Source organism: Equus caballus, chromosome X (assembly GCF_041296265.1).
Source record: "Equus caballus isolate H_3958 breed thoroughbred chromosome X, TB-T2T, whole genome shotgun sequence".
NCBI lineage: Eukaryota > Metazoa > Chordata > Mammalia > Perissodactyla > Equidae > Equus > Equus caballus.
Genome location: NC_091715.1, coordinates 46,394,102 through 46,412,667, shown reverse-complemented (window position 1 = coordinate 46,412,667; position 18,566 = coordinate 46,394,102). Strand labels below are relative to the sequence as shown.

Sequence of the window (18,566 nt, the reverse complement as noted above, 5' to 3'; positions counted from 1 at the left end):
GCCTCAGCATGGCTTGATGAGTTGTGCTAGGTCTGTGCCCAGGATCCAAACCTGTGAAACCGTGGGCCGCCGAAGCAGAGCATGTGAACTTAAACCACTGGGCCATGGGGCCGGCCCCAAAAGTTTTTTTACTGAGCTGAAATATGGTTTCTAGTCATTTTCACACACATATCTCCCCTTTGCTCTTTTCAATTCAAGCTAAACATTTATCAGCTCTTCATTTGACATGGATTTCAATCCTCTCACCATTCTAATCTCTCTCCTCTGATTATACTCCAATTTCCAAAAGTCCTTCCTAAGGCACAATATCCAAGTGATTGCAATTCTACAGATGTGGTGAAGCTAAATATCTTAAACCACTTCAGAGGCCATATAATTTTCTTTGGTCACTCCAATTACAAACTAAAGTAGATATACCTCCAGAACTGGGTGGCTGGGGGATAGTGGTAGAAGGGAAACTTAATTTATACCTGTCTGAATCTTGAACTTATTTTAAAAATTAAATAAAAGAGAAGATTACAGCATATGAACTCTCTCCTGGGCAAATTTTCAAGTTTGTTAATCAAATTATTTGTTATAAGACAAGTACTATCTATCACTGTGTTAGGATCTCTGGAGGTGCACAAAGAGAAATAAGATAGAGTTTTTTCCTGGAGGAATTTACAATTCAGTTGGGAAGAATGCCCATACACTTGTGATATAAGCAAGTACCAAAGTAAAATGGAGGATGATAGATACCAAATGAGGGGGAACAAAGGAAAGATGGCAGTATTTCAAAGGAGACTATTTTACTTAAGGGAAGGGAAAAGGTACAATGTTAGGAGAGGCAGGAGCTAAGGCTGGCTAAGTATGTAGGCTAGAAATGTTCTCAACTTTTCTACCAAAGCATTCCTAGCGGCATAGAAGAACAAACACATTCTTCTGGAAAGTCCCAGGGTGGGTGCCTTATTAAGCTTAAAACTATTTTTGCAATTTGTGTTTTATCTTAAAAGGTTATTCAAATTTTACATTTTTCTCTTAATAAAATCATATTTTTAAAATATAAAATGTTTAAATTACTTACTATCAAATAATATAGAGGTTCTAGGAAGAGACATAGTATTTCACTCAAGGATATGCATACCCCAGTTTGAGAAGACTGGTATAAACAAAAGAGAGGCATTGTACATTCTTAATCATTGAAGAGACACGATAAAACCAGTGTTTATGAAAGATTACTCTGGAAGCTCTGTGCAAGAAAAATTGGAGGGGGTGAAAACAGAGAGGAGATAGGATGAATGAAAAAGAGAATAGATGGAGAAAGTTGAGGCCCAGAAAAGGGGCATACTGATACTCACCTGATCCAGCATTTTTCCCATCTCCTCCAATAAGTGGGACTGTAATGGCTGCAGGGCCCCCATCTGTAGGCAAAGTAGTATACACCATTGGCAGAGACTGCACCACCACTGGGATAGTCTTCAGGCCACCCATCTTATTTGGCAGATTGACTGAGGGGATGGTGTGAATCACATGTAAGATCTGCTGGCCACCAGTGCCCTGGGAGGAAGCCAGAATAGAGCCTGGAGTCAGAACGGTAGGGATGTTTGCTGAAGTGCCTGTGCCAGATGTTGAAGTGGACACTACAAGGGCCTGGGGAGCAGGCTGTGGCCTAGGAGAATGTATTGGAGCTTGCAGCATGCTGGCAGGCTGGAGAGGAGCCTTGGGCTTGTGAAAGGAGAGGTCGACTGGTTCCACCTGGGGCAGGTTGAAATCATTAGCCAGAAGTTCTTCTGGGGGCTCAATCTTGATGTCATTAAACAGTGCTGGGTTCTCCATGGGGTTAGCATCCAGGAGTGGTAGGGATGTCATATTACCTCTGTCTGCTGTCTTAAAGGGATCTCTGATCTGAACAGGGCCAGTAACCTAAAATAAATAAATAAATGAGAGATACAAAATAGTCAGTGTTAGTAACCTGGAGAAGAGACATGTGAGCAATGAAAGAAATAAATCTCTGCTCTCTTCTCATGGAAAGAATACATAGGGAGTTGAGAGAAATGAGGCAGGACTACACTAAAGAGGAAAAAGGAAGGGAAATTTTACTGAACACCAGTACTAGGCACTGTATCAGGTAATTGATACACATTATTTCATTTAATTTTTACAATAATACTGCAAGGTTATTTAAAGTCAACACTTTATGAGTGTCCACTATAAGTACTGTACTAAGTTCAGCGAGGGCACACATGGATAAGGTATAGCCATGAAGTGCATATTAACATACTAACTATAAGGACAGAATAATGTGACTAGCTGGTAAATCATACCATAGTAAGTGATGCAGACACATAACAAAGGTGTTTTAGAAAAAGAAAAGGAAACAATTTGCTCTGTCTAGACAGGATCAGGGGAGGCTTTAAGGAGGAAGTGATATTTTAGATGGGTCTTAGAGAATTAATAGGAGCTCTCTAGGCAGAGAAGGGGTAAGAAAGATATTCCTGTCTGCAGAGCTAGAACAACAGACAATATGCTTAGGGAATAATGTTGCAGTACAATAAGTTGCATTTGCAAAATTAAAGTGTGCCACTTTTAAATTTAAAAATTACTAATTAAATGATCACTTTATAAGTAATATATAAAATAACATAGAACCTCAACCCAATTAAAAACTTTCTAAGAACTCCATGAATTCAAAGGTCAAGGACATTGTGAACTGTGTATTTCATTGCCAGGCAACACTCTGGACCTTGAAGATGGTCTTGAAGATGGTGGTGATACTTTAGCCAGTAAACAAATCATAACTCCATTCTTTATCAGGATTATATTTGAGTTATGGGAGTTTTGAATTGTGAGAGATATTCAATAATGCATCCCTCATACAAAATACACCTATCCTTTAATTTTGTATATTTGGAATATGAGGGACATTGGAGTTCAAGGAAAGGCTGGGTGATAAAACATAATTGTTTTGAGGAGGAGAATGACATGGGCAGAGCTATTTCTGTGAGATTTAACTAGCTCCTCAATGAAGGACAGATTGAAGGAGGAATAAGATTGGGTTCAAAGAGGCCAAAAAGGAAGCAAAAGGAAAAATCTTGAGGCAACATTTATGAGACAATTGGGGAAATCTGAATATTGACTGGATATTGGATGATATTAAAGAATTATTGTTAATTTTTAAAAGTTTGATAATGATATTATAGTTACAACTTTCAAAACATTATATGAGAGATAATAAGGGCCTGAACTCAGAGAAGGATGAGGGGTAAGGACAGGCAGTGTCCTCTTGTTCTGACTTTGTTTCAAAAACCCTCAGAGCATGCTTGGAGTGAGTAAAGGCACCAAGAAGCATCCATGCTTTATCTACAGAATTTAGCCAGACTGCCATCTCTTTTCCCCCTTTGCTATGCTATGGCACTCTTGGTTTCTTTATTTACAAGCCCTGGCCCCACCTCAGGTCTTGTTTGTGGTCCAAATATTGCTTCAAGCTGCTCCTCTGACACATGACTTCTGTGATTTGTCCCACTGTTTCACATATTTCTAATGTAATCCAACCCTCATGGATTCACTCCATCCAGGTAAAGGGGGCAGTAGAATCCTGTTGGTGGGGGTGGGGGAGGATAGGGAGAGGAGGTTGTCAAGAACAGCTCTGCTAAACTTAAAAATTCCTTGTCCTCTGAATCTCCCAAATCAACTTAAGCTCCTATTTTTCCTACATTTCCCACTTGTCTCTTCATCTGACTAGCTCCCTTCCCAGATTAAAGAGGTAGAATCCCAGGAGTCTCTCTCTAAGGAAGAGTGGGAAGATGTGTCTTTCTATATTCTCTCTATCATGGCTGTCAATAACATTGAGAAATAGAGTTACAACAGAAAGCATAAGAAGACTTTGATTGTAATATCATTTTCTATAAGAATGTAGATTGTGGGTACAGATGTGGAAATAAACACTAAGTCTACCAATATACATTAAGGAAGGACCTAGGTAAATTTTTAGGGACTTTCAGGACTCTATGCTTTAGACTCAGAAACCTAAGGAAACTGAAGCTCTGAATACTAAATATAAACTTTGGCAACCTTACTGTCTTTTGCTAAGCAGAGGCCATCTCCAAGACCCTGAGTGTTGCCTAGAATAATACTGTTAGTTCAAGGCCTTGTGCTTAGCTGGTACTCGATCTACAGTTGTTCATTTTACTGAAGAATTTATTATTCAGGAAAATCCAAAATGGAAACTTACTAATGAAAGTACAGAAACTGAAGAACATATAGACTATTCTTATTACCTTGAGGAGATAAGATGTTACAGGGCCCTGCTTCAGCAAGCCAACATGAGGTGTCCCATAGACTAGGCCTGCCTTGTGGTCTACCAATTCTTAACAAAAACCCTGTCCACGATAGGGTTTCAATGATACTCCTCTTATGCTATCATCACAAGACTTTGAAAGAAATGTTAGAAGCCCAGTTTGGGTTTTATTGTTTTAATAACTTCCCCAAAGCATATCATCGCACCTTCCCTTCTGTATATATTATGTTAAAGAGTACCTGTTATGCCTAAGTGAATCCAGACTGTAGCAAAGATTTTCTGGCTTATGAATGATGTATTCTGCAAGTAAGCTTCCTCAAGAAACAGACTATGCTCAAAAGCCGCTCTCAAGGTTGACCTCACTGTTTCTTGCTTTGTGGCCTGAAGACATAATAGGACAAACATTCCATATCTACACATTACTATGGCAAATAACTTTTTCTGTGCACTGAGAATTCTCTTTTCAATATGGTCAAAAAAATTTTAATGAGAATTCTTATATATAGTCTGATTTCTTCTATATTATTAACATAACTTCCCCTATCGTTAAAAAAAAGCAACATATGATCTCCCTTACCTTCTCCTTGTACATAGCATACTATACTTAAAGTTATGAAGAAAACATAAAGTAAGGAGTGAGTGAGTTTTTAGCCCTAGAGTTTTGTTGATTTTTAAGAATTTTCACCAAGATGACTCAAGATGGCTCCCCATTCTAGTCTTCATTCAATATAATTATCACAGCTTTAGAAGCTCATCTGAGGATTGATTTAAAGCTGTGCCATTGAATTTTTCTTTTTAAGTCACCTCCTTTCATCTTCAGCATTGTGTGATGACTTAGGTTTTTAAGTGTTCTGTAGTCAGTCACTATCACTTTTCAAAGGGAGAAAATAGCTACTTTATCTATTTGCTATTTTAAAACTTTTGGCTGCAGTTTTCTAACATTTCTGAGTCTACGAAGAAGTTTGGGTATGAAAAAAAAATACAGAAACTTGGGTGGTTTGGAGAGAAGTTTAATTTCCATAGCCTTTCTCCCCAAATGTTCAGAATCCTAATCAGATTTGAAGCCAATCTGAGTTGACAAAAAGGAGTTATTTATTAATATATAACCAAAGATGATCAATAAAGGGAGGTAGGACCCTCAATTCTAAAAGGAAACCCAGAGAAAAGGTGGTTAATTTCACAAATATTTAATCCCTTGAGAATTTGATAAAGATAGGTAGAAAGGCCTGGGAGCATCAGGGGAATCAACTGTTTAAAACAGCTCTAATTTAGAGCTTGAAAGTAGGAAGGCAAGACTAGAAAGAAAAGGAAAGTAAAAAATACTCCAGACAGCACAGTAGGGGGAAAGGAGAGTAAGGAGCATTGTCATGGTAATAAGATAAAGCCTAGACTCCTCCCAACCAGAAAGAAGAAAACTTCTTTTGTACACAGGTCCCTTCTAGCTTCACTCTGGGCTTAGACTAATAATTTTCATGCCTCAGTATACATGCATGCACATACACACATATACCTGCACATTCACTGTTTAAGTCAAAAAGTTAGTTTAACCTTCTGAAACTCCAATCCTTCTCCAATAAAGACATCAGGTATTAGAGAAAGGAGAGGTAGATGGAGTTGGATATTATTAGAAAGCTAGACCTAGTCTAAATCTAGAGGGAATTCAAATCTTACATCACCACCATCTCAATAATGCCCGAAAATGGAACACTATAAGACAAAATAATTTATCAGTTTGTATATACTAATGAACTAGACAATCCTAAGAGCCTGGGAGAAAGTGTCAAGCATAGTAGCAGCCACATCCAGGCAAAATAAGGTCAGAAATATGCATATATATGTTTGTACAAATGTATGTATATGTGTGCACATATTCATTCATTAGGTATTTGATTAGTACTAGCATGAAAATATGGAAATATTACCTAGCATTTCATTCTATGGAAAATATGAAAAATAATAAAATGAAACAGTTTTTCTCCCTCAAAGCATCTAAGATGGTTTTTGGGTAGTGCATGGATATGTTATTTTATTTAAATAATTAAATATTTATTTATTATATATTAGGAAAAAATATATATATAAGACATTGGAGTGGGCTGAATGGTGTTCCCCAAAAAGATATGTTGACATCCTGATAATTCTAAGAACCCATGAATGTTACCTTATTTGGAATGAGTCTTTGCAGACATAATTAAGCTAAGGATCTTGAGGAGATTATCCTGGATTATTTAGGTGGGCCCAAAATTCAATGGTAAGTGTCCTTATAAGAGGCACACAGACGAGAGACACAGAGGAGAAATCAATGTGAAGATGTAGTCAGAGTGCTGAGGCAACAAGCCAAGAAATACCTACATCAACCAGAAGGGGGAACAGGCAAGGAACAGATTTTCCCCTAGAGCCTTAAAAGAGATTGTGGCACTGACGATAACTTGGTTTTGGACTTCTCGCCTTTAGGATTGTGAAAGAATAAATTTCTGTTGTTTAAAGCCACCCAATTTGTGCTAATTTGTTGTGGCAGCCCTAGGAAACTAATACTCCATATCAAACCCAGAATTCTCCAGATTACTTAGGACAAAACTAATACAGGTATTTATTTACTTATTTTTAAATGAGCTAATTTTTAAAAAGAAAGTAAATAATATTAATGATAACAATACGGCAAAAACTGTTAAGGTAGTATATAAATAATTGAAATTTGAAAGACAAAGAATACCACTGTGAAAACAAGAAATATTTACATGAAGCAGTTGACAATTAGAGAACAAGTAATAAGCAGAGCCACATGAGCGACTGATAAGGATAATTTAGCATTCCAGGACCTCAAGTGCACTAGAGATTAGTGAGAGTTGGAGCTATCAGTAAAAGTTTTACAGAAGGGATGGAATTGGAATTTGGGCCCTAAGGAAAGTGTGGGATTTCATAAATTAGAGAGGCTGATTGAAGCACATTCCAGGCAGAAAGAATGGTGTGGGGAAAGGTGCCACAGAGAAACTTTTAGAAATGTATGACTCAATTAGATAATACTATAGAAATATTGTTAATTTTCTTCGGTGTAATAGTATTGATGTATTTATGTAGGAGAATGTGATTATTAGTAGGTGATGCATGCTGAATTATTTAGGGATAAAATTTCTTAATACAAATTACTTTCAAAGGTAAGAAATAAGAGAAAGAGAAACAGAGAGAGAGAAAGAGGGGGGTAGAGAGAGAGAAAGTGAGAGAATATATGCAATTATGTGAGAATACATGCCAAAATGTTAACAACATTAAATTGGAGGGGGGAGACGTATAATACAATATGAACCCAAAAGCTATTCATACACTTTGTCCAAGAAATCCTACTTCTAGGAAATAATCAGAAACTAGAAACAAAGGACAAGTGACAACCAAGTGCTCATTCATTATATGGTAAGGTAATATAGGAATTCAAAGAAGGAGGAGCAGTACATGTGTCCTGAACTAGACAGCCATCCACCAATCCTACCTCATGACACAAACAGATGGACCAAACCAGGAAGCTTCTACTCACAAGGATGTTGCCAGCATTGTATTGCTATGGAACACAAGCTCTGGGCCTTTGTCCCCTTGAACATGGCCATGTACCACAAGCACCCTAGCTTTACTAAAAGTGAGATATCTTGGAAACGTCAAGAAACAAAAAAAGTGCTTAGATCACCACAATTTTCTACATATTGAGTGAATTTCAAAGTACTTTCAAATTCTGGAAACTTAGCATACTTAATTCATGGAAAAACAGTTTTTGAATTGTACATAGCTGAACTGAGTTTTCAAAATAAGGTAGCTATGTATGCTTGACAACAGTTTTCTGACTACTTTTTATTACAAGTCCAATCTATTTTTACCTAACACTTATACTCAGCTTCCTCTTAGTATTAACTATGACTAAGCACCAGAAACCAGCAGAAGTTATGCAACAATTAGCAAATTTTGATGCATTAATAGTCCCTAAATGGCAACAGCTACAAGTAAGGAAAACAAGACATTAAAATGGGTTTAATACCATTAAAACTGCACAAAGGCACCTCATCCATATGCACATGTAACTTAAATTCAATTGTACACCAATGATTAAAAACTTTTTTTTGTAAAATATGACTCCTAAATGTAAGCCAGATACTTTATCTGGTGACTTATCAAAGAAACAGATCAGTACTGGATGCACAAAATTGTATACTAAATTTATAGGTGATTTAAGGGATTTTCAAGGGTAATTTTGACAGTATTTGGGGATCACTTATGCAATGACTTTAGAACTCAACTCTGAGCAAAATGGGACTTCCACATCTAACAGAGTGCTTGACTGTAAAAACCAGATAATCTGTTTTGAGTTCTTATTCTGGGAGGATCCAAGGTCACAATTTTCTTATCTGTAAAATGAGGACATTGAGAACACCTATCTGTGATGGATAATTTTATGTGTCAACTTGGCTGGGCCACAGTGCTCAGGTACTTGGTCAAGTATTATTCTGAATATTTCTGTGAAGGTGTTTCTTGGGTAGGACTAACACTTAAATCACTGGACTTTGAATAAAGCAGATTACCCACCATAATGTGAGTTGGCCTCATTCAACTTCAAGGTCTTAATAGACCAAGATTGACCTCCTCCAAGCAAGAAAGAATTCTTTCAGCAGACTGCCTTTGGACATGAACTGCAACTATTCCCTGGGTCTCCAGTCTGCCAGCCTACCTCATGAGATTTCAGATTCACCAGGGTTCCGCAATCATGTGAGCCAATTCCTTAAAATCTCTTGACGGGGGGCAGGCAAGCCTGTACATGAATGCTTTTAGAGTTGCAGCCCGGCCTGCAGGAATGTTCCACACAGAGTAGCATGGCTCAGCCACTGCATGGACACCCCCTACCAAACACAGAAGCCCAGGAAAACTGCCCTTAAGTTCAGAGGGGGCCCAAGTGCGTGAAAGAAAGCTCCTCTCCACTTCCACATAGCACACCAACTAAACCAGTCCACAGCCAAGGTAGCGGTTCAACACCAGAGTGCCAGCATGTGCATGTGTGACCTGCTAAGTGGCTGTGGCCAGCAGGCAAATGAAGACAAGCCAAATCAGCACAACTTCCAGCAGACATTGTGGGTTCAGAAAACACAGTTTCTGTCTCCCCTAGAAGTGGCAGGTGGAATCTGTGACCTGATATTACTACAAATGCCCCAGCAAAGGGTCAGTTCCTCAAACACCATGACAAACTACAGTGACAATTCACAGAGGAAGAAAAACGACAAGTCTCCAGAAATGAATCCTGAAGCTACAGAAACTTACAAACTAAATAACAGAGAATTCAAAAGAGTTGTCATAAAGAAACTCAACAACTTAGAAGAAAACTCAAAAAGATACTTCAATGAGATCATGAATAAAATTAATGAGCAGAAGGAATATTTCACCAAAGAGATTAAAACTTTAAAAAGAAACCAAACAGCAACTCTTGAGATGGAGAACACAATGAATGAGATAAAAAAAAAATCTAGAAACCTTAAAAAACAGAGCTGACATTATGAAAGACAGAATTAGTGATTCAGAAGAAAGAAATACAGAAATGCTTAAGCTGGAGAACGAGGGAGAACTAAGACAAAAAAACTGAAGAAATTCTTTGAGAAATATCCAACAATTAGGAAATGCAAAATAAGGATTATAGGTATTCAAGAGGGAGAAGTGAGGGAAAAGGAACAGAGAGCTTGTTCAAAGAAATAATAGCTGAGTACTTCCCAAACCTGGGGAAGAAACTGGACATACAAATACATTAAGCCAACAGAACTCATAATTATATGAATGCAAAAAGACCTTCTCCAAAGCCTATAAGAGTAAAACTGGCAGAAGTTGATGACAAAGAAAAAATATTAATGGTAGCAAGGCAGAAGAGTATAATCTACAAAGGAACCTCTATCAGGCTTTCAGCAAATTTCTCAGCAAAAACCTAACAGGCTATGGAGAGATTAGAATGATATAATCAAAACACTGAAAAACAAAAACTTTCAGCAAAGGATACTCTATCCACTGAAACTATCCTTCAGATACGATGGAAAACTAAAAGCTTTCCTGGATACAAAAGCTAAGGGAGTTCATTGCCTCTAGACCTCCCTTACAAGAAATGACCAAGGATGCCCTCATACCTGAAACAAAAAGGCAAAGGACTACAAAGATTTGAGAAAGGAGATAAATAGACAGACAAAAATCAAAAAATTGCAGCTCGCTATCAGAAAAGGTTAGCAAATACTTAATTATAAAAGTAAAGATAAAAAGAAGGAAAGCATCAAAAATAACTATAAACACCTCAATTTATTCACAAACTCACAACACAAAATGGAATAATTTGTTATGATAAAAACTTAGGAGGGGAAGACGAAAGGGATGGAAACAGCTTAAGCTAATGAAGATAAGAGGCTATAAGAAAATGGACTATATCACCAAAAAGAAAAAGAAAAAAGGAAAAAAGTGGACTATCCCATCTACAAGATCTTTCATACAAATCTCATGGTAACCACTAAACAAAAAATCAGAGCAGATACACAAATAAATAAAGAGAAAACTCAGAAATCCATCACAGAAAACCACCAAACTGAAATCATAGTCAGAAACACAAGGGAAGAGAAAATAGTGGAAATATAGAAAAACCAGAAAATGAGACATAAAATGGCACTATCAAGCCCTCTTATATCAATACACACTTTAAATGTAAATGGATTGAATTCACCAATTGAAAGACACAAAGTGGCTGGATGGATTAAAAAGCAAGACCCAACAATATGCTGCCTCCAGGAAACACATCTCAGCTCTAAAGGCAAACACTTGTTTGGAGTGAAGGGATAGAAGATTATACTTGAAGCAAATAGGAAGCAAAAGGAAGTAGGTGTTGCCATACTTATATAAGACACAGCAGACTTCAAGATAATGAAATTCAAAGGCAATGAGAGACAAAGAAGGGCAGTATATTATGATAAAAGGGACATTCTACCAAGGTGACATAACACTTATGAATATATATGCATGTAACACAGGACCACCAAAGTATATAAAGGAACCACTAGCAGACCTACAGGGAAAAATTAACAGCAACACAATTATAGTAGGACACCTCAACACCCCACTTACAAAAATGGATAATCATCCACAAAGAAAGTCAACAAGGAAATAGTGGAATTAAATGAAAAACTAGACCAGATGGACTTAATAGTTATATATATAGAACATCCCATCCCAAAACAGCAGAATACACATTCTTCACAAGTGCACATGGAACATTATCAAAGATAGACCATATGTTGGGAAACAAGGCAAGCCTCAATAAATTTAAGAAGATTGAAATCATAGGAAGCATCTTTCCCAAATACAATGCTATGAAACTAGAAATTCATGACAAGAAAATATCTGGAAATTCACAAATATGTGCAGACAAATCAACATGCTACCACACAACAACTGGATCCATGAAGAAATCAAAGGAGAAATCAAAAAATACCTGGAGACAAATGAAAATGAAAATACAACATACCAACTCTTATAGGATACAGCAAAAGCTGTTCTAAGAGGGAAATTCAGAGCAATACAGGTCCACTTCAACAAACAAGAAAAACCTCAAATAAGTAATCTTAAACTACACCCAACAGAGTTAGAAAAAGAAGAACAAACAAAGCCCAAAGTCAGCAGAAAGAGGGAAATAATGAAAAATAGAGAAGAAATAAATCAAATAGAAACTAAAAAAAAGTAGAGAGGATCAGAGAAACTAAGAGCCAGTTCTTTGAGATGACAAACAAAATAGAAAAATTCAGCCAGACTCCCTAAGGAAAAAATGGAGAAGGCTCAAATAAATAAAATTAGAAATGAAAGAAGAGAAATTACAACAGACACCACAGAAATACAAAGGATTAGAAGAAAATACTATGAAAAACTACATGCCAACAAATTGGATAACCTAGAAGAAATGGATAAATTCTTAGTGATACAACCACTCAAAATTGAATTAAGAGGAAACAGAGAATCTGAATAGACCAATCACAGGTAAAGAGATTGAAACAGTAATCAAAAATCTCCCCAAAAATAAAATTCCAGGACCAGATGACTTCTCTGGAGAATTCTACCAAACATTCAATGAAGATTTAATACCTATCCCTCTCAAAGCATTCTGAAAAACTGAAGAAGACAGGACACTTCTTAACTCATTCTACAAGGCCCACATTACCCTGATACCAAAAGCAGACAAGGACAACACAAAGAAGGAAAATTACCGGCCAATGTCGCTGATGAATATAGATGCAAAAATCCTCAACAAAATATTGGCAAACAGAATACAGCAACACATTAAAAAGATCATACACCATGATCAAGTGGGGTTTATACCAGGGACATAGGGATGGTTTGACATCTGCAAATTGAACAATGTGATAAACGATGTTAACAAAATGAGGAATAAAAATCATCTCAATAAACGTAGATAAAGCATTTGACAAGATCCAACATCCATTTATGATAAAAATTTTCAATAAAATGGGTATAGAAAGAAAGTACCTCAACATAATAAAGGCCATACATGACAAACCCACAGCCAACATCACACTCAATGGAGAAAAACTAAAAGCCATCCCTCTGAGAACAAGAACAAGACAAGGGTGCCAACTCTTGTCATTCCTATTCATTGTAGTAGTGGAAGTTTAGACCAGAGCAATTAGGCAAGAAAAAGAAATAAAAGGTGTCCAAATTGGAAAGGAAGAAGTGACACTTTCACTGTTTGAGGATGACACGATCCTATATATAGAAAACCCTAAAGAATCTACCCCAAAACTATTAGAAATCATCAACAACTATAGTGAAGTTGCAGGGTACAAAACCAACTTACAAAAATCAGTTGCATTTCTATACTCTAATAATGAACTAGCAGAAAGAGAACTCAAGAATATGATCCCATTTCCAATTGCAACAGAAAGAATAAAATATCTAGGAATAAATTTAATCTAGGAGGTGAATGACCTATACAAGGAAAACTATAAGACATCACTGAAATTTCCAACTGAGAGGAAATATTTGCAAATTGTATATCTGACAAGGAGTTAATTTCCTATATATATATATAAAGAACCCAACAACAAAAAAACACCTCAATCAAAAAATGGGCAGAGGATATGAACAGACATTTTTCTCAGGAAGGTATACTATGGCCAACAGGCACATGAAAAGATGTTCAAAATCACTATTAGGGAAATGCAAATCAAAACTACAATGAGATATCACCTTACACCAGTCAGAATAGTTATAATTACCATGACATAAAATAACAAATGTTGGAGAGGATGTGGAGAAAAGGGAATTCTCAAGCATTGCTGGTGGGACTGCAAACTGGTGCAGCCACTAGAGAAAACAGTATGGAGATTATCAAAAAATTAAAAATAGAAATACCATATGATCCAGCTATCCCAGTTCTTTATCCAAAGAACTTGAAATCAATAATTCAATGAGATTTATGCATCTCTATGTTCATTGCAGCATTTTCACAATAGCCAAGAGATGGAAGCAATCCAAGTTCCCATCAACTAATGAATGGATAAAGAAGATGTGGTATATATACACAATGGAAAACTACTCAGCCATAAAAAAAGAAAAAACTGTCCCATATGCAACAACATGGATGGATCTTGAGGGTATGATCTTAACAAATATTTTGCTTATTTGCCAGACAAAGACAAACGCCTCATGATTTCACTCATATGTGGGTGATAAACACATAGATAAAGAGAACGTATTAGTGGTTACCAGAGGGGAACGGGGTTGGGGGATGAGTGAAAGGGGTAAAGGGACACATATATATGGTGACGGATAAAAATTAGACAATTAGTGGTGAGCATGATGCAGTCTATACCGAAACTGATAACTAGTAATGTACATCTGAAATTACACAATGTTATAAACCAGTATGATCTCAATAAAATGATTGAAAAAAATCAACAGTTAGGGATAGATATATATTTTTATCACATATATATAAGATATAAGATCTCAAATATAAACATACATAATTTATATATAAATATATAGGTATATATATTTTATTTATATTTATAGATATATACATAAAGAGGGAGATTGAGACATATACATTCTGTTGCTTTTGTTTCTCTGAAGAACCCTGACTAATAAGCTATCCAACAGACTTATTGTGAGGATTAAATAAGACAATGTATTTAATCTTCAGAGTGCCTGGAATATGGAATAATGCTACATAAATTGTTACTGTTGTCTATCAAGTGTCTAATCTTGACCCTATAGCCTTGATCCCAGAAGCCATGTTTCTATTAGGCCAGAGCTACTCCCTACTTGAACTTCAAATTCAGGCATTTAGGTACTTCCTGGAAGCCTCCTTTCCTTTACTCCTTCTCAGTCCTCAACACATTGTCAGAAAGAAAAATGTGCTTCAGCTCTATAATGATTACCAGGTACTCAACACTATTATGACTCAACATTAATATCTCATTTTCTGATAACTGACCTGTTTGAACACATGCATTGAGCCACTCTCTGAATTTAGTTGGACCTCCAAGTTGTTTATGGGTTGATCCATATCTGGAACAGAGACAAGGGAAAGATGATTTTAAAATAAGATCTAACTCACTAAATGCATACAGTATGCCACTTACCTTTGGTTACAGTTGTTTCTGTTCTATGAACATTATTTCTCAGGACTTAGTAGATACTGAGAAGTCAGCATTTGGACAACATTCTAATTTGGATATTCTACTCATCAAGATGGTCCTGACTTGTCCCAAACAATATTAGCTGCCCCCCCCCAAATCCTGTATGCTTGTGAATTTACTACTTCTCACCTTTCCAACCCTTCCTATTTTAATAGGAATATTAGCATAGACACATAGTTTCTAGAATCCTCCCCTTCCTGGTCTAGTTCTCATTCTAAGAAGTTCGATGTTCCTATATGGATATTTACCCTAATGAACTTATTTACACATCAGTGCCAAATCTCTCTAAAGAAGCATTTTATCTGTCTACCTCTGTTACACATACAAATTAGGTAGCGTTAATATAATCAGTGTTCTATTTCCTTGTTAGATAGCTTTTCTCCTATGAAAGGAGAGATTTGGTGGCCTCATTCAGCTGCCCTACACCATCACAATCATTCCCACCAGAAGCACCTACCAGTACCTCTTTAACCAGATTTCCTTTGATCTATCAATAGTTGGATCTCATAAGAGAGGAAAACGTAGGGCAAGGAAGAAATATCTACAGGTTTCTTATGACTTAATTGGTCAGATTTCACATCATGCTGTCTCCAATTATAATCAGTTTCCTCATTTATGATATGGTTGAATTTCAAAAGGTAGTCGATAAATCAGATAACTGTTTTGGATGTAAATCACATTTACCCACAGAAATGTTCATTTTATAGGTCACTTCACAATTGCCATTTAAGACCTAATGTAATTAAAATACAACAAATGCACAATCAGCAAGGAAACAAAATTATAATATAGCCACACCAACAAGTAAACGATAAACCTAAAAACAATTCTTTTATTTATTGAATGTCAGAAAATGAGGAACCAGTCCTTATTAGATAGCAATAACACACAAAGAATGTTCTATTGGGATTATGCGGAAAACTTTTATGCCACTATCAAAGAGTCTGCAAAATTTTGACACTTTAAAATATTTCCAGTTTTATCTCAAAACACATACATTTTATTTTCTTTCATTCAAATATATGAGAACTGCTACATATACATCCATCATCCACCAAATATTTGTTGCATAATTACTATGTCAGAGATTATACTAGGCCCATTGTTATCAGTTTTGGATCTGGGTCAACCAGACATAGAGAGTCAGCAAGTGTAGCAGAGAACACTGACCTGGGAGTTAGATGCCCAGGAATCACATCCTTTGTCAAGGTCTTTTTCTTTGTAAGCCTCAACTTCTCCATCTGGAATTAAAAGATTTCAAATTGTTCTCTGCACAGTTCTAAGGCTTCCATGAAGCCTCTTTGGGACTGGGGGTTGGGGTTAATGTAGGAACAAGCATAGTAGAAGTCAGATGCAGAAAACTCTGATTTCTATTAGACTGTGAGCTCTTTGTAGGCAGAGATTTTCATCTTTGATGTTTTTTCCAGTGATATATTTCAAGGGCTTAGAACAGTGCCTGGCACATGGTAGGTGTTCAAGACATTTCTGAAGTTTTTCGATGAGAGTGACAGAAAAGGAGAATGAGGAAGTGTTGTTTTCTCAAGGAATGGGACAAGAGTGGGAAAGAATGAAAGAAAATTAGAGGAGTTATGTATGAGAGACGTTTGAGTTGTAATTACCGATGAAGTATGATGTTCCAGAAGGGCAGCTTTTTCTGATTTCAAGGAGGAAAGGAAAAGGAGGTACTATGGTAGAAAAAGAATGTTAGGTGAGATAACACTCATCTAGTCCACGTCGGGGCACCATGAGGCCAGGAAATCTTTCTTGGTTGCTGCCAGAAAAATCTATAGGAAAGCATCATGGCACAGTGAGCATTCCATGTAATCTCTCGCTTCCACCATAAAATGAAAAAAAAACATTCATATTCCAACAGAGGACATCCAAACACAACACAAAAGACGTCAGAGAGACTCATGCAGCCATACGATGGAGAGGCTGGAGGACCCCTCAGAGGAATGGAGTAAGAGAAAACTTCACTCCCTTCTGAAAAGACTGTGATCTGACACCATGGGCTGCCTCCGAGGGGGAAAGGGAGAGGGTACGTTTGTTGACAGGAACATCAAAGATATCAAGGGCCCTTGCAGCATAGAGGGAATCCCTCTACTGGGGTGAAAGCTATCACAGGGGGTGACCTCATCAAGCCAACATTCCAAGAGAGCAGATAGTGAGAACAGAGTGAGAAAACCCCATGAGCATGCAGAAGAAAGTATCCCTACCCTCCACCTGCCCAGCACTGGCTCCAGTGCCTGATCTTGGTTGAATGCAGAGAGCTCAGAATACACGGCTGTTGATCCCCACCCAGTGGCAATATGCAATAACTGTGACCAAATAATACCATGATGCACAAAAACAGAGCCACGCCCTCTAGCAGTATCAAAAATTATATTAAATCTCCAGACCAGAGAGAAAATGACAAGCACCCAGAACTCAGTACTGAGGACACAGAAATATGTAATCTAAATGACAGAGCATTCAAAATAGCTATTATCAAAAAAAAAATGCAAGTTAAAAGAGAATGTAGAAAAACAATTCAATGAGTTCAGGAGCTACATCACAAAAGAGATTGAAACTATAAAGAAGAATCAATCAGAAATATTGGAGATGAAAGACACAATGGAAGAGATAAAACAAAATATGGATTCCCCAAATGCACAAGCGGACATCGTAGAAGAGCAAATCCGCTTAACCGGGGATAGACATATTAAAATGTTACACAGAGAGGAGGAGAAAAAACTATGACTAAAAAGAAATGAATAAAGTCTCCTAGAAAAATAAGACTCAAATAAGAAATGCAACATAAGAATTATACGTATTTCAGAGGTAGAAGAGAAGGGGAATGGAGCAGAAAGCTTGCTCAAAGAAATAATACAGAAGTTCCCAAACCTAGGGAAGGAGCTGGAAATCCATGTGGAAGAGACTATCATCTCCTAAATATGTCAATGTAAAAAGACCTACTGCAAGGCATGTAGTAGAGAAACTGGCAAAAGTGAATGACAAAGAAAAAATACTAAGGGCAGCAAGGCAGAAGAAAATAAACTTCAAAGGAACACCCATCAGGCTTTCAGCAGATTTCTCTGCAGAAACCTTACAGGCTAGGAGAAACTAGAATGACATATTCAAATCTTTGAAGGACAGCAACTTTCAGCCCAGAATATTCCATCCAGCAAAAATATCCTTCAGATATGATGGAGAAATAAAAACTTTCCTAGATAAACAAAAGCTAATGGAGTTTGTAGCCACAAGATTCCCCCCCAACAACAAGAAACCCTCAAGAAGCCCCTCATACCTGAAAAAAAGAGGGATAAAGGGGTTACAAAGCATGGAATAAGGAGATAAATAGGTAGACAAAATCAGAAAATTGTAGCTATATATCAGAACAGGTTACCAAATACTCCAGTGTATCATTAAAGATAAAGGGAAGGAAAACATGAAAAACAAATATAATCTTGTCATTTTAACCATAACCTCACAATGCAAGATGGAATTAGATGTGAGAAAAACAACTTAGGAGGGGAAGAGGATAGGGAGTGAATTGGTTTAGTCTAAGGAAATAGGACACCATCATAAAATGGACTATCTTA

At 36.8% G+C, this 18,566-nt stretch overlaps 1 protein-coding gene across 7 annotated transcripts in view; it reads right to left on the bottom strand.

The window, feature by feature from the left end:
- KLF8 (KLF transcription factor 8) overlaps positions 1–18,566 on the bottom strand; it is a 325,570-nt gene that overhangs the window by 134,303 nt on the left and 172,701 nt on the right. For 2 of the 7 annotated variants that reach the window (XM_070257092.1, XM_023634474.2), the window contains exons 1-3: positions 16,156–16,221; positions 14,781–14,854; positions 1,338–1,902 (exon numbers count right to left, since the gene is read on the bottom strand). In XM_070257092.1, coding sequence (XP_070113193.1) covers positions 1,338–1,902; positions 14,781–14,852 — 637 coding nt within the window. In that variant the 5' untranslated portion in view covers positions 14,853–14,854; positions 16,156–16,221. Of the gene's footprint in view, positions 1–1,337; positions 1,903–3,428; positions 3,575–4,515; positions 4,658–14,780; positions 14,855–16,155; positions 16,227–17,201; positions 17,264–18,566 lie in introns of those variants that run through there. The other 5 variants (XM_070257091.1, XM_014728902.3, XM_070257095.1 and 2 more) reach the window with 4 other exon arrangements.